This window comes from Bidens hawaiensis, unplaced genomic scaffold (genome assembly GCF_021521415.1).
Source record: "Bidens hawaiensis isolate Kalapana, Puna unplaced genomic scaffold, B.hawaiensis_p1.1 tig00032733_1, whole genome shotgun sequence".
Taxonomy (NCBI): Eukaryota; Viridiplantae; Streptophyta; class Magnoliopsida; order Asterales; family Asteraceae; genus Bidens; species Bidens hawaiensis.
In genome coordinates, this window is record NW_027495579.1 from 35756 (window position 1) to 62387 (window position 26632).

Genomic DNA, 26632 nt, shown 5'->3' on the forward strand with positions numbered 1-26632 from the left:
CACCCCGCCCGAAGGCACGACGGGTTTTTTTGCTCTGAGAAAATCCTGTCGGAATCAGAACTCGAACCCGGGACACCCGGGTCATCCATCATGTTCCTGGTCATTGGGACAAGACCCGCTGGTTACCATTAATTTGCATTACATTTCATTTTTAACTCTACCCCTATTTAAAAAATAATAAAGTTAATTAGTGAATAAATATTATTAGTGAATTCATGATATTTTATTGTTTATTATTAATCAATCATATACACATAGAAAGTTGACGTAAAAGAATTCAAGTTCAGGTGGATAGGCATGTGCTAGAATGTGAATACCCAAAGATAACATGAACCCCAAAAACATTATCCACAACACATGACTAGCCTAAAGGCATATGCATTGTGAAGATTAAACATAAAATTTTAAATATGAAGTCAATACACCACCATAGACCACCACTATCCACCCTCTCAAACAACCCCCATTGGTTGTCTAGACATGGACCGCCACCGGTTGGCCGACACTTTCCAAACCATGTGAGGCTAAAACCATGGCCGTCACCACTTCTCATATGGTGGTTCTTGCTGTCAATTCACCCGCCGCCACCGCTGCCGCTGGAGATATCTCAGTCTTGATTCCCACAAGGTTTTCTCAATGACCAAAATGTCTATTAATATTTTACTGGTCAATATCGACAAAATGTCTACTTGACCGGCTAATTTTCAAATGCTCACCCTAAAACTCGTCAACGCTATAACTTTTTAATCATTACTCTACAAGATTTTCAACCAGCAATTTTCTGTCCCATCATAAAACTTTTAGGTCGCTAGTTTTTTTTTGTTTTTCTTTAATTGTCTGAGATTAAAATCTCGTTGGACAATGATTAAAATGTGATCGGTTCAACCTTCATAATATGTGCATTTATGTTATGTATAACCTCATCAAAGGCCATGTTGACACTACACTTAGAAGGTTTTATGTATTAATAACTTTGGATTACTTTCTTTGATTTACAGTGTGGCATTCATCTTTCTTTACTGGATGGCGAACTTCGTAATCCCGGGAATCGTCATGAAGGATCTCGAATCCCAAGATGCGAATAAAGATGAAAACCCTAATTGATTCAACAACTCCACCATTTCAATTCATTCATGTAACAGTCTTTTAAAATTTACAGTTGGTTTCTTTCAGATATGTAAAACAAAATTAACCTTAGCTCATTATTTCAAGATAAATTTACAATTAAATGCAGATGAAATAGATGTAATAACAATTATTGTTATTATTATTATACATCTATCCAATCATTTTGAATTGAACTAACTGGTTTCTCGGCCGGTGATGCATTCCCGGCTTTTGGCGGTTTCTTTGAAAACATTGAAGTTAACGATTGGCGTAAAGGGTTTTCCTCGCTTTTGGGATCTTTTGGTGGTGTTTTCCCGTGGCTTTTATCCTTGTTACCAAACGGAAAACTCAGCCTTCTAAACCGACCCCTTTGTTCGCCTGGTGTAGGCGTGTCGTCGTGCTTTGTGAGCCTCATGAACTCATCTGGGTTCAATACCATCAACATCAGCGAGTCATATACCTACCACCACAAAATAGATATAAATAAATAACATTTTAAACATGCTCACTTGGTCACATGTTCACGAGTCGAGCCAAGGTGGGTTCAAGCTCAAGCTCGAAATTAAACGAGGCAGCTCAGCTAGGTTCAAGCTTGACTTTGAAATTAAACGAGCCTAAGATCGAGCCAACGAGCCGAGCTTGGGACGAGATTGGCTTGGTTACAAAAATGAGCCAACTTAGCTCAGGATGTTTCAAATCATGTTTTTTTAGCTAGTTTTATTCAAGCTTTTATCGAGCGAGCAACGAGCCCGAGCTTCGATCCGCGAGCTTTTTGAACAGCCCTGAGTCTCACACCTCCGAAATATTTAAATACCTGACATATATCATCGACTTTTTCAAACCAATTATTTCCTTGACAGGTGGCGACAATGTAGTCTTTGCAATCAAGAAACAGCTTGTATAGAGGTTCATTAGTCGAGGTTTTAGTCTCAGCAACTGCACATCCCGAACACAGCTGAAAATATAACAGTTTACAGTATTTACCACCTATAAAACAATGCAAATAATAACGAAAAATGGTGAAATAATAGATAAGTTACGACTTACAAGAGAAATGTATAGTTGTTCAAAGAAATTAGAAGGCGGAAAATCCTCTAAGCCTTGCAAAATATGTTCCCTATAAACATGAACCTTTTATCAGAGAAAAATAATAATAAATGGTTTTTTAACAAAAATATAAAATGTGGCTCACTTACACAGACAAATCTTCATCGTATAATGGAGACTGTTTGACAGCTGGCACCGGTTTTGCGGTTTCCCAAATCTCTCTCCATAAATTCCCTGAACACCAACACGGAAACAAGATCATCATAAAACAAGAAGACCCGTTAAAAGTTTACTGCTTGTAAATGTATAGTTGTATACCTTCTTTCTGCATACGCATACTTAGGTGTCCTCTAGAAGACCCGTTATCACCATCGAAAGATTTTTTGCTTACGTCATCAGTTGTGGATTCCATCCAATCAGGGGGTGAATGCCATCTAACAAAATTTTCTAATATGCACCCCGGATTTGCAGCCTAAAACACAATGATTTATAATATAAGTTAATTAATATTTATTACTTAATAATACTTATTACACATCTGCATTTTAAAGCCTACGGGCTACGACTCACCTTAAAAGCCTGCATATCTGAAAGAAGTTGAGAACACCCCGCTCCAACACTGACCACGTGAAAAAATCGATATGTTTATAATGACATGACATAAATGTTATAACAAATACATATTATCCAAAGTTTTAATCAACTGACCTCCCTGTACGTAATATAAATTCCTCGGTCTCCTTAACAAGATCTTCTGTGAGCAAAGGCTCTTCCTGTAAACTCGCAAATGAAGATGATTTTTATATTAAAAAGGAAGCATATTGATATAACGAGTTGAATCAAATCAAATCAAATCAATCATGCCCAGTAAAATCCCACCGACAGCAAAGCTATAAGTAGGGTCTGAGGAGGGTGGGATGTAGGCACACCATACCTCTATCCAAAGGAATAAAGAGGTGGCTTCCAGAGAGACCCTCGGCTCTAAGTACATGTGTATGAAGCAAAATAAAGGAAATCAAAGTTTAACAGTTATATAAAAACTACTACTAATTATAATAATATTAATAATAAGATCACAGTTTAACAGCTATATAAAAGCTAATAATAATTATAATAATAATAATAATATATGTAAGGGAAATACCATTATGGTATGTGACCTAAATAAGTTAAGTCTAAGCCCTAAGGTATTCAATTCTCTCTAAAAATCCTTAACTTTAATTCTACTTCTCCACAAATTCCTATCCTCAACCATGTCCTCGGAGAGGTTTAGGTCTATCAAATCATGCCTAATCCTCTCATCCCAAGTCAATTTCGGTCGTCCTCTACCCCTCCTCCCCTCTATAGTAATGTTTTCTACGGATCTAACAGGATTCGTCGTCTGTCTTCTCTTTACATGTCCAAACCATCTCAATCTCCACTCTCTTATCTTGTCTGCTATGTTCGCCACCCCTAATCTCTCGCGAAACACAACGTTTCTTATTCGGTCTAGCCTTGTGTGCCCACACATCCAACGTAGCATTCTCATTTCTGCTACCTCCATCTTCCGCCCTTGTGCCTTCTTGATGGCCCAACAATCTGTTCCATATAGCATTGCAGGTCTAACTGCCACCCTATAGAATTTTCCATTTAGTTTAATCGGGAAACTCTTGTCGCACAATATACCTGTGGCTGCTTTCCATCTACACCATCCTACCTGAACTCGGTGGGTCACATCACTGTCTAATTCCCCATCGCTCTGTACAAATGATCCTAAATACTTGAACTTCGTTACCTGCGGGACCACCTGCCCTTCAATTGTGATCTGTGCGTCTTCATTGTCGTTTATCCCACCAAAATCACAGTGGAGGTACTCCGTCTTAGATCGGCTAATCTTTAAACCTTTTGTCTCTAAGGTTGTTCGCCACTCCTCAAGCCTCATGTTTAGATCTTGTTTTTTCTCAGCAAGTAACACAATATCGTCTGCGAACATCATGCACCACGGGAGAGTCCCCTGAATCGACTTTGACAACTCATCCAAGACTACTGCAAAAAGAAACGGGCTCAACGCTAACCCCTGGTGAAGACCTACCTCTACAGAAAAGAAATCAGTATCCCCCACTGGCACACGGACACTTGTTTCACTCCTGGTATACATATCCATAATTATCTCTATGCATTTCCTGGGCACTCTTCTACCCTCCAAGCACTCCCAGAGCACCTGTCGTGGCACACTGTCGTAGGCCTTTTCTAGGTCAATAAACACCATATGTAGATCACGCTTCTTCTCCCTATACTTTTCCATTAATCTTCTTATAAGGTGTATTGCCTATGTGGTGGAACGCCCCGGCATGAAGCCAAATTGGTTGACCGTAACCTGAGTTTCTCGTCTAAGTCTAACCTCAATCACTCTTTCCCATAGCTTCATAGTATGACTTAGTAGTTTGATTCCTCGGTAGTTACCACAACATTGGGCGTCTCCTTTGTTCTTATAGATAGGAACTACAACGCTGCTCCTCCACTGGTCTGGCATCTTACCTGATTTGAGAATACTATTGAACAGAGTAGTTAACCACATGACTCCTTCCTCCCCCAGACACTTCCACACCTCGATGGGTATGTTGTCTGGGCCAACCGCCTTAGACCTTCCCATCCTCCTAAGTGCATCCTTCACCTCTTCTCGTGTGATCCGTCGGCAGTAACAGTTATTCGATTGTTGTCGTTGAAAGTTTGTGTTGTCATGTTCTTGGTAAGCTCTCCCATTGTTAAAAAGATTGTGGAAGTAGGTTTGCCATCTTAGCTTGATGTCCTGCTCCTTGACCAGTACATGCCCATCTGTATCCTTTATGAACTTCACCGGTCCTAGATCTTGCCTTCTACGCTCCCTGGCTTTGGCAATCTTAAACATAGCATGTTCCTCCTCTTTTGTTTCTAGACTTTCATACATCCGTTTAACGAGTTGAATAAAGTTAAATGTTAATCGAACCTGCATAACGGGGGCATACACGGGTTCGCCAGTTTCCAACATTGTTAAGTTCTCACATTGTTTAGCAGCTCCTAATCTAAGCACAAGCTCTCCGGAGCTAACTTTAGCATACATTAGAGGTGTTTCTCCATTTGAAGGTGTCGTGTCATCATTTAAACTGGCTTGTTTCAAGACGGAATCTAGTGACTCTGTGGCAATTGCTCGGCGGTTTTTTCTTGATATACAGCAGTTGATAACTTGTAACTGTTGATACAACAGACAGCAGTTTAAATCTGGAATTTCATCAGCAGGAATCCCGGGAATGTGTTGTCCTTCAGACCATAGTCTCCTTAACTGCAAACAAAAGGTTCAGAAGATATTAAGACTAAATTAATATATACATCGAGTAATTTTCCAAAAAAATAATAAGTGGCATTAAATGAATAAAATAACATACTCCAGCTAGCAGCTAGTTCGGATAAAGCCATGCCCAAACTATGAACGGGCAAATTTTGGTTGCATACAACCTCCTAAGTCACTTTATTCAAATATTTTGAATAATATTACAATATTTTTTTCGTAATAAAAAATTCCACATTAGTTATTTCTATAAAGTTTTCAAATATAACAAAAAAGTGTTTAAAAAAGTCCAGTTCCACCACATGCTTATAGATGGCATGTTTCAAACCGTACCAGTTTTTGACCGGTTACCCAACCCATCCCCACCAGCCCAAGTTGCCACCTATAAGTACTATAATGGAACACATACAAAGATGAAATGAAAGAAACCGAACACATGAGTTGTGAACCATAAGAAATAGCTAAAATGTGTCCCAAGCTATGTCTCAAAAGTCAAACGGTCAAACGGGTTGAAGCTCACCTAAAGTTTATTTTTAATGCATACAACCTCCTTAACCACTTTATTCAAAGAACTAGATCACAATGATAACAATATTGTCTTTGTAATCATAATCAACACATTTATGAACCCGGCCCAGTTTATTTCACCCATATTAAGCGTAACCAGTTTGACACGTTATCCAACCCTCGCAATCGTGCCACCTCTAAGTATAATAAAGTAAGAATTAAAAATGTTATCACAAAGGATTTACAAAATGGCATATAAAGATGAAACAAACACATAATAACATGACAAACAGGCCAGATTCTCCTATGATTTATTTTCGGTTCCAAGTATAATATCATAAACTAGAGCAATTCACTTACTTCGGCAACAACTCTACACCAAAATGATGCCATTCTCTTTATAGTTTTCAAACATCCAATGGCTTCTGCAAGCTCCACAATAAAGCTACCAGGTGGAGCACCATGAAGGTCTTTAATTAAAGATGCAATTGTTGTATTTATCTCCAATTTACAGTTGGTTTTCCTTCCAGAAATATGCCCTTCTGCAAATATCTTACACGAATATTGAGAAAAGAAAATCAAGGGAAAATGGAAGAAAACTTGGCAAATATGTTTCTTTCACAAAAACAAAGAATTACCTGAACCAAGAAGTGAATTTATAAGAGACACAACTCTATCATCGGCACTAAATTCCATATCAAACTTATCTTCTTTATCTCTAATTACTAACGATTTCACCGTAGAGAAGTTTAAACCGGCTTTCTCTCTCACAGGTGACGTATCTCTTGATGACATTAAAAGGTCTCTCATTGACTTGACCATTCTGGTAGTCCTGCAGTTGAACAAAAACATAAATTACAACTTAAGACTTTATCATAATTCATATCTGATAACTGAAACCGTGTCATACAGATGTCACAGATGCTCTACATGCTATTATTCACTTCACTATTTTTAGAACTGGAAGAAGACAAAATCAAATAAATGAAAAACTTACTCAACACCAATAGCCAATTGCCTAAGCACAGCTGCTGATGGTATGATGTCAATATTTGAATCATCTGAACGCAATAAACCACCTTCTGGTTCCTATAAAATATGAACATCATTTTTAAGTTGTATGATAAGAACACAAAATACTTTGATTATTTTAAAAAATCAATATGAAAAATTTAGGATTGTAAACGAACCGAACGGCGAACTGCTCCTGAACAGTCCAGCGGGAAGTTTGTTTATGTTCTTTTGTTTAATAAATAAATGAACAAGAACAAGGAATTTCAGTTGTGTTAGCAAACGATCGATAATGTGTTAGTTTACGTCCGTTTACGTTAGTTAAAGCTTGTTCATTTATGTTTGTTCATTCAAGGTCTTTATAATTTAGTGACTTTTCTAATCTTTTCATATAAAATTAAGCAATAAATTTTAACTATAAAACAAAAATATATGAATACTATGTTATAATTTATATGTAAAATTAACATATGAATATGAATGTTACCAATACAAATTTGGTAGCCGGACCGAACCTTTAATACTAACCATTATCGGTTAGTCAAATAAAATAAAACATTGTTTGTGTTCATTTATGTTTGTTTGTGTTTATAAACAGTTCACGAACAAGTTTATTTCCCGGCTAAATTAGTAAGTTTATTTCCCTGCTAAAATTAGTAATTATCTAAGTTTCATTTCAGTATAGCAGAGTTAGCGATCTGTTAGGCTGGATTTTTGTTGATATTAGCCACTAGTCTTATTTTTATTGTTAGTAGGGATTAATATTGGCCAATGGTTAATTGTTTGAATTATTAAAATTCAATTTTCCTTGCTAAAATTAGTAACTATATAAGTTTCAATTTCAGTATAGATTATGGTATACAATAACACAATAACATCTACGTACAAATGCCCCTATCAAAATTCAAAATATTAACAAAACAAATAGTTTTAACTTTTAAATAAGATCTTATTATTTACCTTTGACATAGGGCTTCTACTTGGTAGAAACACGCTATCATCAACTATTGAAAAAGATATTGTTGTATGATCATCAGTTTTATCAGCTTCTTGACCTCCTTTTTTCCCAAACCTCATGTTTTTAAATCTCTCCTGCCAATCTTGTTTCGTCTTGATTGGCTCCGGCCTCCTTCTTCCACTCTTTTCCTATCATAAAAATTAAACAATACTTATATTAATAATAAAATTCCACTATGAATACTGTATTAGTCAACAACTGAATCTAATATTTGTACAATCAACCACTCTTAGGGATGAGATTTGTTACCAAATACTGATGCCGTACCAAACCAGCCACAAGGGAACACGGTCATTATGGTACCAGTATTCATTTTTCATGCTTTCTATTTTGTATTTTCAAAATGGTGCATGAACCAAATACTTTTACCTAACCTAACACAATCGGTACTGGTACCGGTATTCGTTTTCTCATGTTTTCGGTTTCAGTACTTTCAACGGTACATGTACCGATAGGTACCTATCCGAACACAATTCGTACCTGTACAGGTATTCATATTTTCATGTTTTTAGTTTCGGTATTTTCAATGGTACCAGTACCGATTGTGTTCAGTTAGTCAACGTCTCAACAATTGAATTTAATCTCCGTATAATCAACCATTCTAAGGAATGAGCAGTTTTCACCGAATACCGGCAACCAAACACAATCGGTACCAGTACAGGTATTCTTTTTCTCATGTTTTCATTTTCAGTATTTTTTAATGGTAAATGTGCCACCGAACAGAGCACATCAACGCAATCAGTACCAGTACAAATATTCGTTTTCTGTTTTCATTATTTTACAACGGTACAGCTACTGATTAGTACCTAACCGAACACAATTGATACTAATACCGGTATTCGTTTCCTCATGTTTTCAGTTTCGTAAATGTCAACAGTAACAGTACCGATCGATACCTAACCTAAAAAATCAATAACCGAACAAACCACATCAACACAATCACTACCGATACAGAAATTCGTTTTCTCGTGTTTACGTTTTCATAATTTTTCAACAGTACAGCTGCCGATTAGTACCTAACCGAACACAATCAGTACCGGTACCGGTATTCATTTCCTCATGTTTTCAGTTTCGTAACTGTCAACAGTACCAGTACCAATCGCTATACCTTACCTAAAAAATCAATACACTATTTAGCAGTGTTGCAAAATTCCCGACTAGGTGCCGATTACACCCCGATTAATCGCTAGTCCCCACCCCAGTTATTAATTTTGGACTAGTCAGCAGTCGGTCAATTAGTCAGTCAATTGTCAAATCCGGCAAAAATCAGGATTAACCGGACTTAGTCACCGTTTTCTGGCAAGGTTCCGGCCAAAATCAGCATTCTTCGGCGAGATTCCAGCCAATATCCGGCCAAAATGTAAATTTGTATATAAAAAACTGAAAACTACATATAAAGATGTGTGTGTGTGTGTGTATAAAACAAAAAACTATACATTAAAGTCCGATCCGATTCATCCCGATTAATCGCTAGTACCCACCCCATTGATTAATTTTGGGCTAGTCGGTCAATTAGTCAGTCAATGTTAAAATCCGGCAAAAATCGGAATTAACCGGACTTAGTCGCCGTTTTCTGGCAAGGTTCCAACCAAAATCAGCCGTGTTCGGTGAGATTCCAGCCAAAACTAGCGGTTTCTAACGAAATTCCAGCCAATATCCGGCCAAAATGTATATTTGTATATATAAAACTGAAAAATGCATATAAAAATATGCGTGTGTGTGTATATATAACAAAAGACTATACATTAAAGTCTGATCCGATTCTTTCCAATTAATCGCTAGTTGATTATTACAACACTGCTATTCGGTATACAGTTTTACTCGTTTTCAATACCGTACCGATCTCATCCTAACTCCTATTAACATCAAATCTCCATTTCAAAAACTGAATCTAACATCTGTACACAATCAATCAATCTAAAATTATCAAATACTTATCAATTACCTGCGTAACAATCACATCGCTAGTTGAATCAACCTCCGTCTCATCACTCACCGATTGCTTCCCAATCTCATCTTCAAAATCAAACACAATTGAAACAAATTCAAACAATCAGTTAAGATCTGAATACAGTAAACAATATAAACCCCAACTAAAACCTAACACTAGTAAAACTGAAACAAATTCAAATAAATTGAAACAAATTCAAATAAATAAACAATCAGTTAAGATCTAAGTAACGTAAACAATATAAACCCTAACTAAAGCCTATTACTAGTAAAATCAGGTCAAAATAGGTCAAAATTGACCTAGATCGGTGGATGAATCTGATATTTTGATGTCAGTGAAGACTTTCTCGGCTTTAGAAGCTGCCATTTTATGTGGCTTACGAAACTGAAGGCATGTTTGGAGGGAAATGATAACGTGTGTATCACCCAATGTATATTATTGTTATTATTATTATTATTATTATTATTATTGAAGAAGAAGAAAATGAGAAGAAAGGTTAAATAATAATTAATAATATAAGATAAACAGTAATGTGGATATAGATATAGATATAGATATAGATATAGATATATATGTATTGTGTATGTATGTATGTAAATTTAGGAAACGTTGGGGAGTGCGCCTAATGTATAGTATTGCTATAATTAAATTAATATATGATATGATATGGTATTAATTTGGATATTATGATAATTTTGTTTTTGCTTAATTTAAGCGTGTAGACAAGCTTAGGCCATGTGTACAAGTTTAAAACTAAAAACTGGTTTTAGTTAAAACCGGTTTGGTTTGATCAACAAAAGTCAAAACCGGTTTATGATCATTTTTTGTTCGGGTTGAAACCGGTTTCTCATCATGTTACAATCGGTTTTGGTTCGGGTTTTGATCGGTTTCGATTCGGGTTTTGACCGGCTTTTGCTGATTTCAGTTTGGTTAACCGGTTTGGAACCGGTTTTGATGAAGAAATTACAAACGGTTCCAAACTGACGGTTTAAATCGGTTCCAAACCGGTTTCTCCATAATCGGTTTGCAGGTCGGGTCGGTTAACTGGTTTATTTGCCCACTCTAATGCGTACCGGGGCGACAAAACAAGGGATAAGGGGCTACAAACTTTTAGAACACCGTCCCCCAGGCGATAAGTGGGGGGGAGCAATGAGTATTTGTCGCCTCTCATGTTGTTTTGGGAATTATTATTATATTTAAATGTATGTATGATATATATATATATATATATATATATATATATGGGATACAACACAACTACACCCTTAAAACAAAACTCATCAATTGCTGATTGGACGCCACATGACACAAAACGCCCCATTTTGTAACATTTTCACTACACATAGCCTTAGTAAGAGGTAGACTAGGCTTAAGTTGGACTTGTTTGACTTACGAAAACTTGAAGTTGAGTTTGGCTCATAAATCGGCTTTTTCAAGCTCAGGCTCTCGACTTGTTTGTTATTTATTTGTTTATTAACTAATTTGTATATGTTTTTATTTATTAACTTTAGGGGAAAAAACCTTAAATGAGTTTGAGCTCGTAAAATCGTGGTTTATAAGCTCAGGTTCGTTTTTTAGTTATTTATCGAGTACGATAATGATAATGATGACAAATTTATTGAGGAAGAAAATGAGAAGAAAATAAACGTGTGGATTGATGTATATATAAATTTAGGAAACGATGGGGAGTGTGCCTCTTGTATGCCATTGCTATAATTAAATTATATCAATTCAGATATTCCGGTGATTTCGTTTTTCCCAAATTTAGGGACCTAAATGAGCCGAGTCAAGCTTGACAAGGCTTAAAATGGATTTGTTTTGATTTATGAGAGCTTGAACTTCAACTTGGTTTATAAATCGTGTTCTCAAGCTCAGAATCGTTTTTTTGTTATTTCTTAGTCTATAAGAGCATTCTTATACAATCTCCCATAATATGTGAATGAGTTTGTATAATATAAGGAATTAAGGAGTGTTTAGAAGGTTATGAGTTGAGGAAAAAGAAAATGTTGTGAATATTTAAGTTATCGTTCACTCTTCATAATTTTTTAATATTTTTTAAAAATGGTTTTGAGGCATTATCATTTTTTTAATGCTTGAATAAAAATACGATACGTTTGAATATTTAAGAGTTTTTTGGTGTATGTATCGTTGCAGTATTTCTTTTAATGATAAATGGGACTTGGATTCACAACCTCACTCATAAATGATGAGGTCACTTTTCATATTGTTTAGGGTCAAATACATATAGGTATAGATTAGGTATATAGTTATAACTAAATCATAAATGGTTGAATATAAGTGTTAAAAATCACATTAGTATATCTACAAAATTTAAATATGTTATACAAAGTATCATTGTATAGAACGTGGCATCCGATATAAAAACAAGAAACAAAAAGCATAAACATAAAAAAAATAACTACAGAATATAATATAAGAAGTACATCTAATCAAAATATTCATTTTATTTTGGGAGGTGTGGTTAGAAAACCGCCCAAACCGTCGCGTATAGATGTTTTTTAAAAAGACGTGTTTTTTTGTCTTTTGTCTAACCGCCACGTATAGCTCTAACCATGGCATATATGTGTTTTTTAAAAAACGTGTTTTTTGTCTTTTTATGTTTAATGTATATTTTAGTTTTAATTTTATTTTATTTATTTTGATTATTGTTTTTTATTTTGTTGTCTTATTAAAAATATTTTTTTATTGATTTTCTTTATCAAGAATTACAACAATTATAACGAAGCAACGTAAATAAATGATATATATACACACACAACAAATTTGTACAAATAATAACAAAATGTAGAAATCTATCTAAATGGCAGCGTCACTATCGTGGTAACGGGCGATGCTTAAATTGTAGGATTATATGACGATGAAAACACAAAACCACCACCACGTTCTAACCATGAAGCGAGCACATCGAGCATTAGGCTTGGTCGCGAGGACAACAACGACGTTGTACAATAAAAAACACAAAATCCACCACCATTACAACGAGTTTTTACAAATAATAACATTGTTTCATTGTAATTTTTATAATTGTTGATAAGAAAAAAAAATTATTTTTATTAAAACAACAAAATAAAAAAACAACAATTAAAAGTAATATAAAATTAACACAAAAGGATAAAAAACGTCTTTTTAGAAAAGTATCCTTATATGCCACGGTTAACATTAACCGTGGCATATAAGGTGGTGTGGGATGTGGTTAGCAAGACCCTTTATTTTCTCTGTCAACCTTCATGCACTCTAAATAATCTCCATAAATATTTATACCGTCTTTATTTTGACATGATACTCTTTTATTTGTCGATCTCTCTTCATAATTATACGTTCTTAATACCATAATAATTATGCCCTAAAAACCGTTTTCATTATTTTTGTATAATAAATGTGATTACATCTTATAATTTTATAGCTAACACGTGATTTCCAACTAGGTTGTCGTGTATTATTTCCTATGACCGGGTGTACTTATAAAGACTTGGTGTGATGATATGAGGTAGAAGATTAATAAATAACAAAGATAAAGATAGAGGACGACAATTACCATTAGACACCATCATTGATACATTTTTTAAAATAATAAAATATGTTAGAGCTTTCTTTTAATTACTATATATAATTAACAAGTTTGGTGTCGCAAGTGGCCTATTGGGTCACTTGACGGCACCACATTAGTCGGTGATTTTTTTTAGTGCAGTTACCATAATAAACGTAATATAAACCAACCAAATGTCATTTTTTTTTGTTTTAGTTCCGGGATCATAACAAATCTAAAAGGTACCGACCGAGTTCGCGCATACTTGTGACCTTATTTAAAGCCCATGACCGACAACGCTATCGACCGACCCCCCCCCCCAAATTGGTCGTTGGTCTACCTCAAGTTTTATACTCCCTCCGTCCCTTTGAAAGTGTCCACATTTTCTTTTTAGTTTGTCCAATTACGAATGTCCACTTTCAAACTTTATTAATTAATTTCCAATTTTATCCTTAAAATGCAATCATTATAACTTTTTTAAATTTTGTCTTTTTATATATGTGAAGGGCATTATAGTAATTTGTTAAGAAAAAAGTGCAATCATTTAAACTTTTTTAAATATTGTGTTTTTCAAACCATGACACTTGTAGAGGGACGGATGGAGTATTATTTTCGATTTTAGTTCCGGTACCGTAAGGTACGTAATCAAAACCGACCGACTCCGTGTTAAGTTACCGCGTCAATGCTCGGGACCGAAAACATTTGGGTTTTACCATCGCCCAGGTTTGCCAACCAAATAAACATCGTCTTATATGTAAATTTGACGAATTATTTTTTGGGTTTTAAGTTTTAACCCTCAAATTTTATCAATGGTGTCTATATCGTAATGAATTCAGCCGGTCGTGACCGAATTCGTGTCGACTCATCGTCGTAACGCTCGAGTTTACCAATGTCTGAGTTTCAACACTGGGGTTTTGCCAGTTGTCCCGGCGCAACAACCCTGGTTAAAACTAGTTATATATAAATATTATGTTATTAACAACGTCGTTTTTCTTAAGTGATAAAACTATCAAGTTGTGGTTTCGTATCATCAAATAATTATGGAAATCATCAACGGTGATTCGGTCTAACATATAACTTGTGGGTAAACATTTAGCATCGATTTCATTGTATTAGACTTGTTGGTAAACAATATATGTTTATAGTAATTTTTAAGTTTATATCATAAAAATAAACATAAGAAAGAGACTTCGTGATTGTTTATACAAGTTGACTTTGATTTTCTATGTAACAAAGTATGTGTCATTCTCTCTTATTTTAAATTGTTAATTTTTTTTTTTTTGTAATTTTGCTTTTACTAAAGTGCCTTTGTTGCAAAAGTATAAAAGGCTAATGGGTTTTATAAACATTATTTTCGGTATGTAGCATATTATATGACTTTTTATATCAGTCAATATTGTACATTTATAATCTACTAGTTCACGACTGTCTTTTTAGTTGCCTAGATCGTGACTTTCTAGAATGTCACTCGCCTTTGGATTACTATTTACTCTTACCCGGTCTTGTTTATCTGTATACTTCACTCCTCAATTCCTCGTCTACAATCATTGCATTTAAAACATGTTTGACAACTATACAAGTCATACATCAGTCATGTGACCATCATCTATCTATCATTTTATTGTTCATGATCATTGTGAATTTGTCGTAAAAAATAATTTAAAACTAAGTAGTATATATATATATATATGTGTACTACGAACACTTATATACTTACAAAATTTAAAGTACCATAAAATCGATATTGTTAAGAATGTTAATTTTAATATTTTAAAAAACAAAATAACAAAGTCGGATGTTCTATTGTCTACCAAAGAGCGTGTAGTCTGGCGATGTAAGGTGTGCGGGATAGCTGTCGCTTCCCACATAATTAATGGTTCAAGTTTCATGATAAAAGAAAATGTGTAGATTTAGAAGTAAGATAAGATGATAATCAAGAAATAGTTGACCCGTTGGTTTTAGTGAGCAGATGAATAGGTAACCCTAACAACCCATTTTTTTAAAAAAATCAACCCAATTTGACCCGGTTTAACATCTCTATTTTTGTGAATAACTCATTCTTACTCATTTAATTAAATTACCCACCCATACTAACCCATTAGGTTTTTAAAACAACCCAAACTGACCCAAATGAATGGATTTGGGTCAGGATCGCCCCCTTTAGATGATATGTATACTAGTTGTTCGAAAAAAATAAGGTATTACACTATATGTTGATATAGAAGTATGATAAATCTTAAGAATTAACTAAAGTTGTAAAAAAGGATAGCTTTATAAAAAAATAACTAAATTTATGAATAAACTTTGTCACCCTTTTAGAGTTATGCATAATTTATGTTTGCTTAATCATTAAGTTGTGATCAACTTTCCATCACGTGGATGTCTAATCATCAACTTATGATTCATGTTTGGTTATTTCTAATTTTCTATATGTGAGCACATAACCGAGTTAACGATCAAGGGTAGCTTGGTTAAGTCATAACCATTAACCAAAAATTATAGTTCTGTCTTGATTTGGTGTGTCACATAACCAAATTTAGCCGAATCGTACCCAATTTATTCAAAACATATGATGATATAATGGTTTAATAATTTTTGCATCAACAGGTTCAATATTAACTTTCTGGATTCTTGTTTGTTTCATTGTTTGTTTGCCTTATTGTAGTTATGGAAAACGTGTATGCTTGTAGCCAAAGGTTTTGACATATTCTTGAAACATTTTGTTATAGTCATATTGTTAAGCTTAATATATTTACTTATTATTTATATACAAACAAAAAAAAATAATAATAATAATAATAAGCCGGCATCAGGTGTTTATCACCACAAAAGTGGTGCGCGTTCGAGTCTCCCAAAATGAGCATAAAGTGGATTTTAGGACTATGTTTAGAAAAAGTATGCACAAATACGCAACTATGATTCATGAGGATTTTAGCTTTTCAGGTTTAAAAAAGTCGCATAAACATGTGTTTGTGACATTAAGCTATCTACTTCATCTTGACAAATACGCAACTATGATTCAGGTTTATCTCCCTCAAAAAACAAGTTCCTAATGTCAAATATTATTGATATATTAAGTTTCGGTTATTAATCTACGCCATAAAATCGGTCTTATACGTTCTCAAACTCTTGAAAGAACCGATATGTTAATTTATATTCCTTCAGGTTTAAAAATTAAAATCACATAAATCATTTCATTTATATAGCATAATTATAAACACAAATCAATTTAATAACCAACACTAGCAAACACCAACTTACATTAATTGGATCAATAAACACTATTACAACAAGCTTTAAGAAAAAAAATGTGACTTTGATACATATATGCATGTTTACGAATGTATAAATATGTGTATGTGTGTGTGCGTGCACTTTTATTCGCAACGTTTGTTGTCTTAGACTTTAATAAGTTGTTCTGCATTCATTGGGGTCGTAACTTGTGGTGATCCACTATAGAGAAAGCCGGCAAAAACACTAGATGCGTATTCTGTTGGATGATATAGATCCCAAAAGAGGTGGTTTTTTCGGTTGGAGCAATAGGTTGAAATCGGGATGCAAGGGATGTCGGCTTTTAAGTTGCCAAGACCGCAACAAGCTGCTTTTATCTCTGTAATTCCTAAAACAATGCCAATATTGTTAGACTTCTATAAACTTTATTGAAAACTTGATAAACTCAAATAAATAGTCAGTTACTTTCATAACATGTCATTTGACGTATTTATTAAGTTTAAGATCTACATGTTGAAATAAAAATGAAAAAAAAAAAAATAAAAATAGTTAGGCATTAAGTACCGTAATTTTCTGGATGTTGGATAAGACCATTCATGACACCATATGTGTCGAAATAAGAGTAGTGCATATCCGACAATTCTGACTTCAATTCACTTAGCAAAGCCTTTAGACCAACATTGTACTGTGTAGCCCAATAATTCGCCGCCACCTTACAGTCACTAGTGTTTTGCTTTCTTTGTGCCGGACAACAACCAATCACTCCAACTCCACTTACCACAAACTTACGCGCTCCCAACCCATACAGTCTCTGTTATCAGCCAAATCAAATAAATCGTCATCTAAGTTAAAGTATGTAAATGTAACTATAATTATTTGAAAATAGTTAGTTACCTTCAAGAGTCCTTTGAGGGTGGAGGCCATGAGATCAACATATTGTTGTGGGGTGTATTGTTTAGAAGCTTTAGAATCTTTGTTGAAGTAACCAAAGAGATCATTGCTACCAATGACAACTAGAAATAGAGACTTTGATAAGTGGGCTTGGGCTCCAACTGAGCCCATTTTCTGAACCAGTTGATCATGGACTAGAGTGTAGAAGCCCACTTGCTTTGTCATGGAAATTGTTTCTCTCTGAAAGTATATAAAATGTAATATTAGATGTCATTTCATTTGCGGGGATAGCTCAGTTGGGAGAGCGTCAGACTGAAGATCTGAAGGTCACGTGTTCAATCCACGTTCACCTCATTTCTTTTATTATTTTGAGATTTTAACCAAAATACAGTTTTTTATTTGTCTTTATTATTATTATTATTATTATTATTATTATTATTGACATATCAATCGACTTGTCAGTTCAAATCCCGAGTCCAACCCAGGTTTTAGTCCCACACTCCCACCGTGTCGTGTGTTACGTCAAAGATCTATGTTCTTCTGGTGATACAACGACTGTTAGGTGACAGTCGACGGTATACTTTCCCCGGGGAACGTTCAAGGCAAACTCTCAAGTCGGCGTGGACGAGGTTAAAACAATATAGTTTAGCCAAAGTAAGACAACGAAGCGCTCCAAAATTAAGAGTACAATGGCTAACATACCAAAAAGTCGTCGTTTTAAAAAAAATTAGTAAAATAAAAGTAGTAATCTTTTTTTAGTGGTTGAAGTCTTTCTGTAGTTCACCTTAAAATGTCTCCTGTGTTTATTTTTTCATTATATATCAGCTTTTTTATGGGTTCAATTATTTAAAACGAAAGAATAAAAAAAGATGCAAATGTGACTGTAATAGTTCAATGAACCAAAAACTATATAGGAAACCATAAAATTTTTAATAACATTATTTTGTTATGCACTCAAGCATACATATATTTACATAATTTTGAAAAATGTTTGTTCAAGAGCCTCAAGGATGACATAATGGTGAGCTTAAATACATAAATTTAGAAAATGTTTGTTAAAAAGCCTTCAGGATGAAGACAACATAAATTTAGAAAACGTTTGTTAAAAAGCCTTCATGATGATGACAACATAACAATGAGCGTTGAGTCAACGTTATTTTTTCCTTTTAACCAACTTGAAAAAGATATGTTCAAGGATCAACACCGTGTTGAGTTGTGATCTTGTTAATTTACTGGTAACAGATTATCATAGAAATAAATTTGTGTAACAAATTAAAGTACACGCGGTTTGAATTCTATGGATAGTTTTAAGTATGTTCATCTTATAACTTAACATAATATCATATTAATCAATAATAATTTAAAAGATTAAATATAATTATTCTTTTAACTTATAATTGTATGCTCGTATGTGCTCTATTCAAAATAAATAACCGTTATCAGTCCTGTCTTTTTACAACTTCCTACATGTTTGTTTAAACATTAAAGTTAGAGAAAATATGATGGAACAGTAAACAAGTTTCGGTATAATTCTGAAGTATATTATTATTATTTTTTCTAGCTATAAATTAGTTAAGTATAAATAATGTTCAACTATTGTGAAACTCTAAATAGTTTAAAATGAACAATCCAAATAATTTAAATATTAAACTTGATTATGATTTAGTGGCCATTTTAACACAATTATCTTCTATTTCATGTTATAAGATGAAAAGCTTTAAGATGTACATTTATGTAGTTTATATGATTATTTTAAATTTTAAATGTAAGGTGTTTTTTTAAAACTATACTGAGGCATTATATCGCTAAACAAAATAGACTTGTGAACTTTTTATTTGTCTATAAAAGTAAGGTATAGGAATATTATTATAAAATTTATTTAACAAAACGAGTAAATTACTAAATATATATATATTTTTAATTATTTAAACTACTCGGATCAACCCCACATATGTCCTTCCACCACCATAACTTCATTATCTATAATTCTATATACTTTTATTGCTGATTTAAAACTATATGCTATAAATAACGAAATAATAGTATAGCTTTCATGAATGAATGATTAAATCTTACAAATAAATCATCAGTTCCATTGAAGATGCCAGCACCTCCGGATGCAAAGTTAACTCCGGTTATCGTCGCTTTCGTGCTACTCAACTTCGACACGAGTGACAGGTATGGTGGTGCCGATGGTAGTCCAACTTTCTCCGCTGCAAAATCACACATAACATTTTAGTTCCACTTAAACCGAATCGGTCTCTTATTAGTTATGCTTATAATTAACCTAGATACCATTCTGTCGATATTCGTTCCTCCAAATTTCATTATTATAATGAAATATGGAGGAACGAATTATATCGTATATTGCATGCAGTTATTTAAAATAACTGCATGTCCACTGTATGCAGTATACACAAATACCAAGAAAATCTTACAGATATTTGTTCCTCCAAATTTAATATATGAGGTAATTATTAAATTTGAAGGAACAAATGAGATCTTATATACAGTGTGCAGTTATTTAATAATAACTGGACACAATATAGTAAGGACCAAGTAAGTCTGACAATATTATTCCGTCAGCTATCGTATCAGATAACAAGATAACAGTAAACTGAAACGTACCTAGAAAGTCAGCAGCATTTTTGCCGTTACTGAACCGTCCCGTAGCTTTTCCAGTCGGGAAATCAACCCCGTTATGAGGAAAATCGGCTTTTAACAAAGACAAAGCCAGATAATTGTTGTTACCCGCATCCACTAACGAGTCCCCTAACACGTAAAGACCTGGAACTGACTCACACAAACCATAGGATCCGAAAAGCAAAACGGGTAACATGAACAATGTAATGAGGTTAATGGAAGTAGCCATGGTTTTGTGTGTGTGTGTGTGTTTGTGTTAAGTGTGTGTTAATGGATGGTTTGAAAATTGTGGAGATGGTGTAGAGTTTATAAAGTGGTGAATGTGAAGTCAAAATAGGAGTGTGAATGAAGTGAACGAAAAATTGGAGTTATGAATAGTTATGATTCGGATATTTTGAGTTGTATGGTTAACGTGTGAATAAATGCCTAAATAGTGGCCCATGTGGTTTTTGTTTTTTTATTAAAAAAAAAACATAGCATAACATGTATGAGAAAAAATTGTACTTATTTCACACTTAAATTCTCCTTATCTCAACCAAGAGCAGCAGTATAGTGATTTAGGCAGTGGGTCGGAGGTTTTTTTGGAACGAGAGATGGTGGGCTTGAGCTATCTAGTGTTGTCTTTGATTATGCGTGTGTGAAGTTGTCTTTTACTATTGGCAGGCCTGGCCCAATCAGGCCCGGCTCCGAGAACGGTTAAAAAAATTTAGGCCAAACGCGAAAAAAATTTTGGGCATTAATAAAAGTGAGTATCTTGTTGGGTTAAACAATTTAATTTTTAAAAAAGCCTTAAATTTTTTGGGCCTTATGATTTGATTGTGTAAAAAAAATTATATAAAAATAGAGTTAGAATGTATCAAGTGATGTTAAAACCCGCAACCTTTTGATTGAAAATCAAATCCTTTGCCACTAAATCAAGCTAGTGGTTGTATAATTAAATTTATACATTATATGTACATATTGTTTTTCATAAAATTATATATATATATATATATATATATATATATATAATTTTTTTTAATCCGGGCCTATCGGGGTGTCGGGCCGAGGTCCGTCGATCACCCGACCCTCCCTTATAGCCGGCCCTAGGCCCAAGGGGAGGACGAGAAAGGCGACGGACCCAGACCCACTCTCCCGAGAGGCCCATAATTGTTAAAAATTAAAATTTATATTTTATATATAACTTTGTAACACACGAACTTACAAAATAACTCTTTCATTGAATGAAAAGTACTCTAGACTATATGGAGATAAGGTCATCGGTTTAATCCTCACAATTGGTATTCTATTTTTATAAAAAAAAAAACTTTCATTTATGTTTTATTTCACTTTGCATTTTTAATTTGTTAACATTCTACCATACGTCTTACTATTCATCCATATTTTTTACAATTTTCATACGGTCTTCATCCAACATATAATCTTAATTTCTAACAACCGAAACAACTCATTCTTCAAAAACCAACAAAATAACTTAAATAACATGTTCAATTCAAATATTTTCAACGGCAACTATGTTTACTACCCCCGTCAACCGGGAGCAAACCCAACCCACATTCGAAATCATTCATGAACCCCAATTCAAACCCATAACTGTTCTGAAACACTGCCGACAAAAAAGCAAGCATCCATATCGAGTGCCGATGCAACCAAAAATACTCGATAAGGTGGACGGGAGAGGAAGAATTTGCACTGGCAAATGCTTGGGTCCACATTTTAGTGAACTCGATTATTGGTGATACTTGTTTTTATATTCGTCACTATTTTTCAAATTTGTTTATATTGTTTATCTTATATATTACTTATTATTTGATAATTTAACCAAAATTATTCAAATGTGTGTTTCCTTATTTAACCAAAATAATTGTGTTTTAACTTTTAAGTATCTGTTTGGATTAGTAACTTATGAATAGTTTATTGTTAAGATAAAATCATGATAAAAACATGTATGTGTGCAAATCATTGCAATTGTGAAAGAATCATATTATTTATCAACTTAAATTTTCACTAAAAATAATATTTTTTGAATGTTCTGGAATAGGGGTCAAGATTTGACTTATTGTTTATTTGTATATGTGAGATATCATTATTTTCGTGTGTGGTGTCATTAACATTCTGATTTGGATTCTTGCAATAAGTCAAAGTATGTGTAAATCATTATCAGTCTTCTTCTTTGAATTTTTGGTTATCAAAGGAACAAAGATGTTGATCTTTGTTTATATTAATCTTTTCTGTTGGTTTATAAGACATGATAAGAATTCGGTAACATTTAAAAAAAAATTATAATATATGTTTGGTTGAACCGATAGAATGTTTCATGAAACAGTGTGTTAGTTTGATGGTATTCAAAAATTATTATTTTGAGTTGCGTTCGTAATAACTTAATCACTACTAATGATGATTTGTAGTGATTAGTTGTCGTCAGCATGAACATCATTTCCTACTAATTAGTTAGAATATGCTAATGGTGTGGCTTTAATCAACTCGGTAGATCAACTGTCCTTCACCTCGTTGTTCACTGAAGCTAGAACCAGAATACTTTTGAACGAGCGACGTTTGCACTTTCAACCAATATTGAAGCTTATTCCGTTGAAGTAAATTACAATTTCCTAAATGAAATGATAACACTAGAATCACCAATTTTGAAGTTGACTGATTTTTATTGTAAACTTACCGTTGTTTATGGGTGTTCAAACATGACTTAGGAATTGTTACATGGCCATATTACCATCCAAAGTCAATGCTTATACGATAAAGAACTAATTAATGGTTTTCTTTGGATGATAATAGCGAGTTTATGCATGTCAGACAGGGTATACTTATATCTTATGCTTAGCCAGTTTCTTATCGAATACGAGGACTATAACCTAAGATGATATAACTTGTTTTCCACACTACATGCATCATGAATAATAAGACCATCTAAGTCTAACACAACTACTATAGGGGCAACATCTGTCTTTCTACGTCAGTTGCACATTTGGTTAATTCTCTCTCTTTCTCTATTCGCCTTTTTACGGGCCTCACTCCCTCTCTTCATTCCTCTATCTCTCCTCTCATGAAAATCGTCCGACTCAATGATGTTGGAGGCTAAATCAAAATGAAATTTTGTGGCTCTTTCTAAACAATTGTGTTAAAAACAAAAACAAAAAAATGTTCATAATCAGTCTCGAACTTGTGACCTACCACTAAGCAACACAAAGGTTTATCACCAGAGCTACAATTAATTATGTTTATAATCCGCCGGTTAAATATATATATCTATATATAAAGTTTTATTATATAATTTGGATGCCGTAATCAAATGTGGTCTAAAGCCCTATCTTCATTTATGTGGCCCACGGGACGGGTTTGATGAAAACGTTGGTTAATTGTGTCACAAGTTAATATCAGATGTGATGCAATTTATGTGATTTTATCATTTCAATTTATTGTTGTCTATTGCATGTGTTATGTTCACATCTAAGCTTTTGTTGTTGGGGGTATAAATGGAATAGTGACACCAACAAGACGAGTAGAAATCAACAATGATAGGATAAGTATGTTCTCAATCATGTTCACTATGTGCCTCTCATTTATTGCACAAGGAAACATGAAAGTAATAATGTGTTCGGCGGAAAATTCGTTTGTATTTGTTTTTCAATAAGCAAATGAACATGAACAAAAAATTAGCGTTTGTTCAATCAAATAACGGACATTGATGTTTGTGAGCATTCATTTATTTATGTTCATTTACATATTAATAAAAAATAATTAAATGTTATGTAGATGAGTCATCTACTTAATGGTTTTATATTTGTTCATTTGTCTTTAATTATTTTGCTTAATGGTTTTATATTTACATATTATTTTAGTTTTGGTTAATTCACATTTGTTCATTTATCATTGTTCAATTTTTCTTTGTGAACTGTTTGTTTAGATTTTTAACGAACGGACATAAACGAATACGAACATGTTCATTTTTGAACGAACAAACATGAAAATAAATCTTTATTAAGTTAAATGAATAAACATGAACATGCCCTTGTTTATGTTCATTTATAGACCTAATATTCAAGATGTAAGATAACACCTAATACAATTACACAATCTTACGAGCTTTAGAGTTTAGTGTTTGTATCCCATTTACAATTCATTAATTTAATATAGCATTGTATTTATCTTAATCAACTCAACATACCACTTTGATCCAACTTCTAGTTGAGTTTAACACATTTTCTCGATATTTGACAAGAAAATTCACGAGACTTCACCAATACCTTATCAACCAGTGAAAAACGTATTTAACTGAACTCAAACGTTTACAACTCAACGCCTGAAGGTCAATAAGTTTTTGTTTCAACAAGTAAACTAAAACGAATTTAACAAGCTTATTCAAAGTTTGACAGAGTAGTTATTACTGGTTAAATTGATTAACTAATTAACTATTACCACTATTATATACCCATTCATTTTAACTCATTGAAGTTATACTTCATACAATATCATTGCTTCAAAATTAAAATGAAAAAGAAAAAGGATTTATAATTAAACTATTGAAATCATGTTAATCATGTATTATAACTTATGGGATCATTTAAGTAGGAACACATATAAATTGATAGTGTAAACAAGATCCAAAAATGGTGGAGAGTCCACTAGTTATCTCATACCATATTAAGACATGATGATGGTGTAAAGAAATATCATGACACATGGTTTTATGATCTTTAACAATAATATAATATTATAGAAAAAGTTATAAGAAAAACATAAGATGGGATATAAATCACACAAATAACTTTGATTATAAAATATATTCACAAACTAGAAAGTCGTAGAAAAGGTATCAAACGGATTCTGATTGAACTCAAACTAGCGGCATTGAAACTGTCTCGTCATACTCAGTGAAATTAGATTTTAAGTTTCCGTTTTTCGATTTCTAGCTTGTAGATTTTTGAATTTTTGTTCAGATCATTGTGTTTTTGTTTTCGTCGTTATATATTTTTTCCTCGATATTATGTTATATCACTCAGCAATGCGTTATATTTTACTCGTCACTGTTTTATATTTTGTGATTCATTGAGTCCTTGTACCCTTTCTTAGATTTAGGAATCTATGTATGATAGCTTAATGTAAATTAACTCACGACTCAAAGGTATCTTCGTAAAAAAATAAAAGATCCAAAATCATGTAACGATGTTGATAATTTATCTTATATTACTATTACATCCTTTTGTTAATATAGTTTTAAACTTTTAATGAGCGTTCTGTGACGAACTTATGAACTTTTTCATGGGGTCGGAAATATATCATTATATACCTATGTATTAATTTTATGTCTGAATCAGTCAGATCATATAATAAAGAGATAAAGTCATATTAAATTCTATATACATAACATATATGTATATCAATGCCATTAGAAAGTACAATAGAAATACAATACTCTTACGTTTGCTTCCTACGTATTTTATTTTATATCTATCTTTTTTTTTTCAATATAACATATCTCATCTATTTTCATAAAGGCACGTACAAGTAGGACAAATGTTGCCTAAAATTGAAAATATTAAACCAAATTGAAGAATAATAAAAGTATGTAATGAAGTAATTAAAAAAATAAAATTCTATTTTTTTAACAACCAAGTCTACTTCCCCACTATTTACAACTTTTACACTCGTTTCCCACCAACTAGAGGTGTTAAAAAACCGGCTTAAAAACCAGTTAACTGGAAACCGAACCGGTTCGTTTTTAAAAACCGGTTCCTAATCCGACCTTAACCGTCGGTTCATATAGCGGTTTGGGTATTTAAAAACAGACCGGTTTTTTTTTGTCTTAAACCGGTTTAAAACCGATCCGAACTGGTTCACAAGGCCGTCCATGGCATATGGCAGGGTAGTCGACAGAAATAGGCCCGGAAATTTTTTTTTTAAATTATATGTATTTTTGTGAAAAACTATATCTATACTTAATGTTTTAACATAATTACATAACTAACTTGGTCTAGTGGTAAAGGAGTATGACTCTCAACCAAAAGGTTGTGGGTTCAAGTCTCATTTGATATATGTTTTAGCCTATTTATACATTAGTTTTTTAAACAACCCGAATCATAACTAAGGAAATCAATTTTAAAAATTAAATTGTTTAAACCCAACAAAATAGGTTTTTTACTTTAGGCCCAAAATATGTTTCGCCTTCGGCCCAATTTTTTTTTTCAATTCTCGGAGCCGGCCCTGCTGGTTCAGGTCGATTTGGCTACTTCTATGCTTAAACCGGTTTCTAAACCGAATCAGTTTAACCCAAGCCAATTTTAAATATGCAAAAACAAACCGATTCGGTTTATAAAAATAACCCGGCTTTGTACACCTCTACCACCAGGCACCAACCAGGTT

General features: G+C 33.4%; 2 protein-coding genes and 1 non-coding gene across 3 annotated transcripts; 1 reads left to right on the forward strand and 2 right to left on the reverse strand.

The window, feature by feature from the left end:
* Positions 1 to 1100: 1100 nt before the first annotated feature.
* Positions 1101 to 10311, reverse strand: LOC143583934 (uncharacterized). Its single transcript, XM_077066108.1, has 14 exons — positions 10245 to 10311; positions 9940 to 10010; positions 7937 to 8122; positions 6963 to 7054; positions 6604 to 6797; positions 6326 to 6507; positions 5120 to 5452; positions 2863 to 2927; positions 2725 to 2773; positions 2473 to 2626; positions 2304 to 2388; positions 2155 to 2224; positions 1922 to 2062; positions 1101 to 1567 (listed from the first exon to the last, which is right to left on the reverse strand). Exons 1-14 carry the CDS (start codon positions 10309 to 10311, stop codon positions 1271 to 1273), a joined length of 1986 nt encoding a protein of 661 aa, XP_076922223.1. The 3' UTR covers positions 1101 to 1270.
* A 6397-nt stretch (positions 10312 to 16708) lies between these two features.
* On the reverse strand, positions 16709 to 20664 carry LOC143583937 (GDSL esterase/lipase At5g55050-like). The gene is made up of 5 exons (XM_077066111.1): positions 20243 to 20664; positions 19691 to 19827; positions 17618 to 17854; positions 17288 to 17534; positions 16709 to 17111 (listed from the first exon to the last, which is right to left on the reverse strand). The coding sequence occupies exons 1-5, from the start codon at positions 20484 to 20486 to the stop codon at positions 16891 to 16893; spliced, it is 1086 nt and encodes a 361-aa protein (XP_076922226.1). The 5' UTR covers positions 20487 to 20664; the 3' UTR covers positions 16709 to 16890.
* Positions 17896 to 17968, forward strand: TRNAF-GAA (transfer RNA phenylalanine (anticodon GAA)). The gene has a single exon. It is a non-coding gene; the product is annotated as a tRNA-Phe (tRNA).
* Positions 20665 to 26632: the final 5968 nt, after the last annotated feature.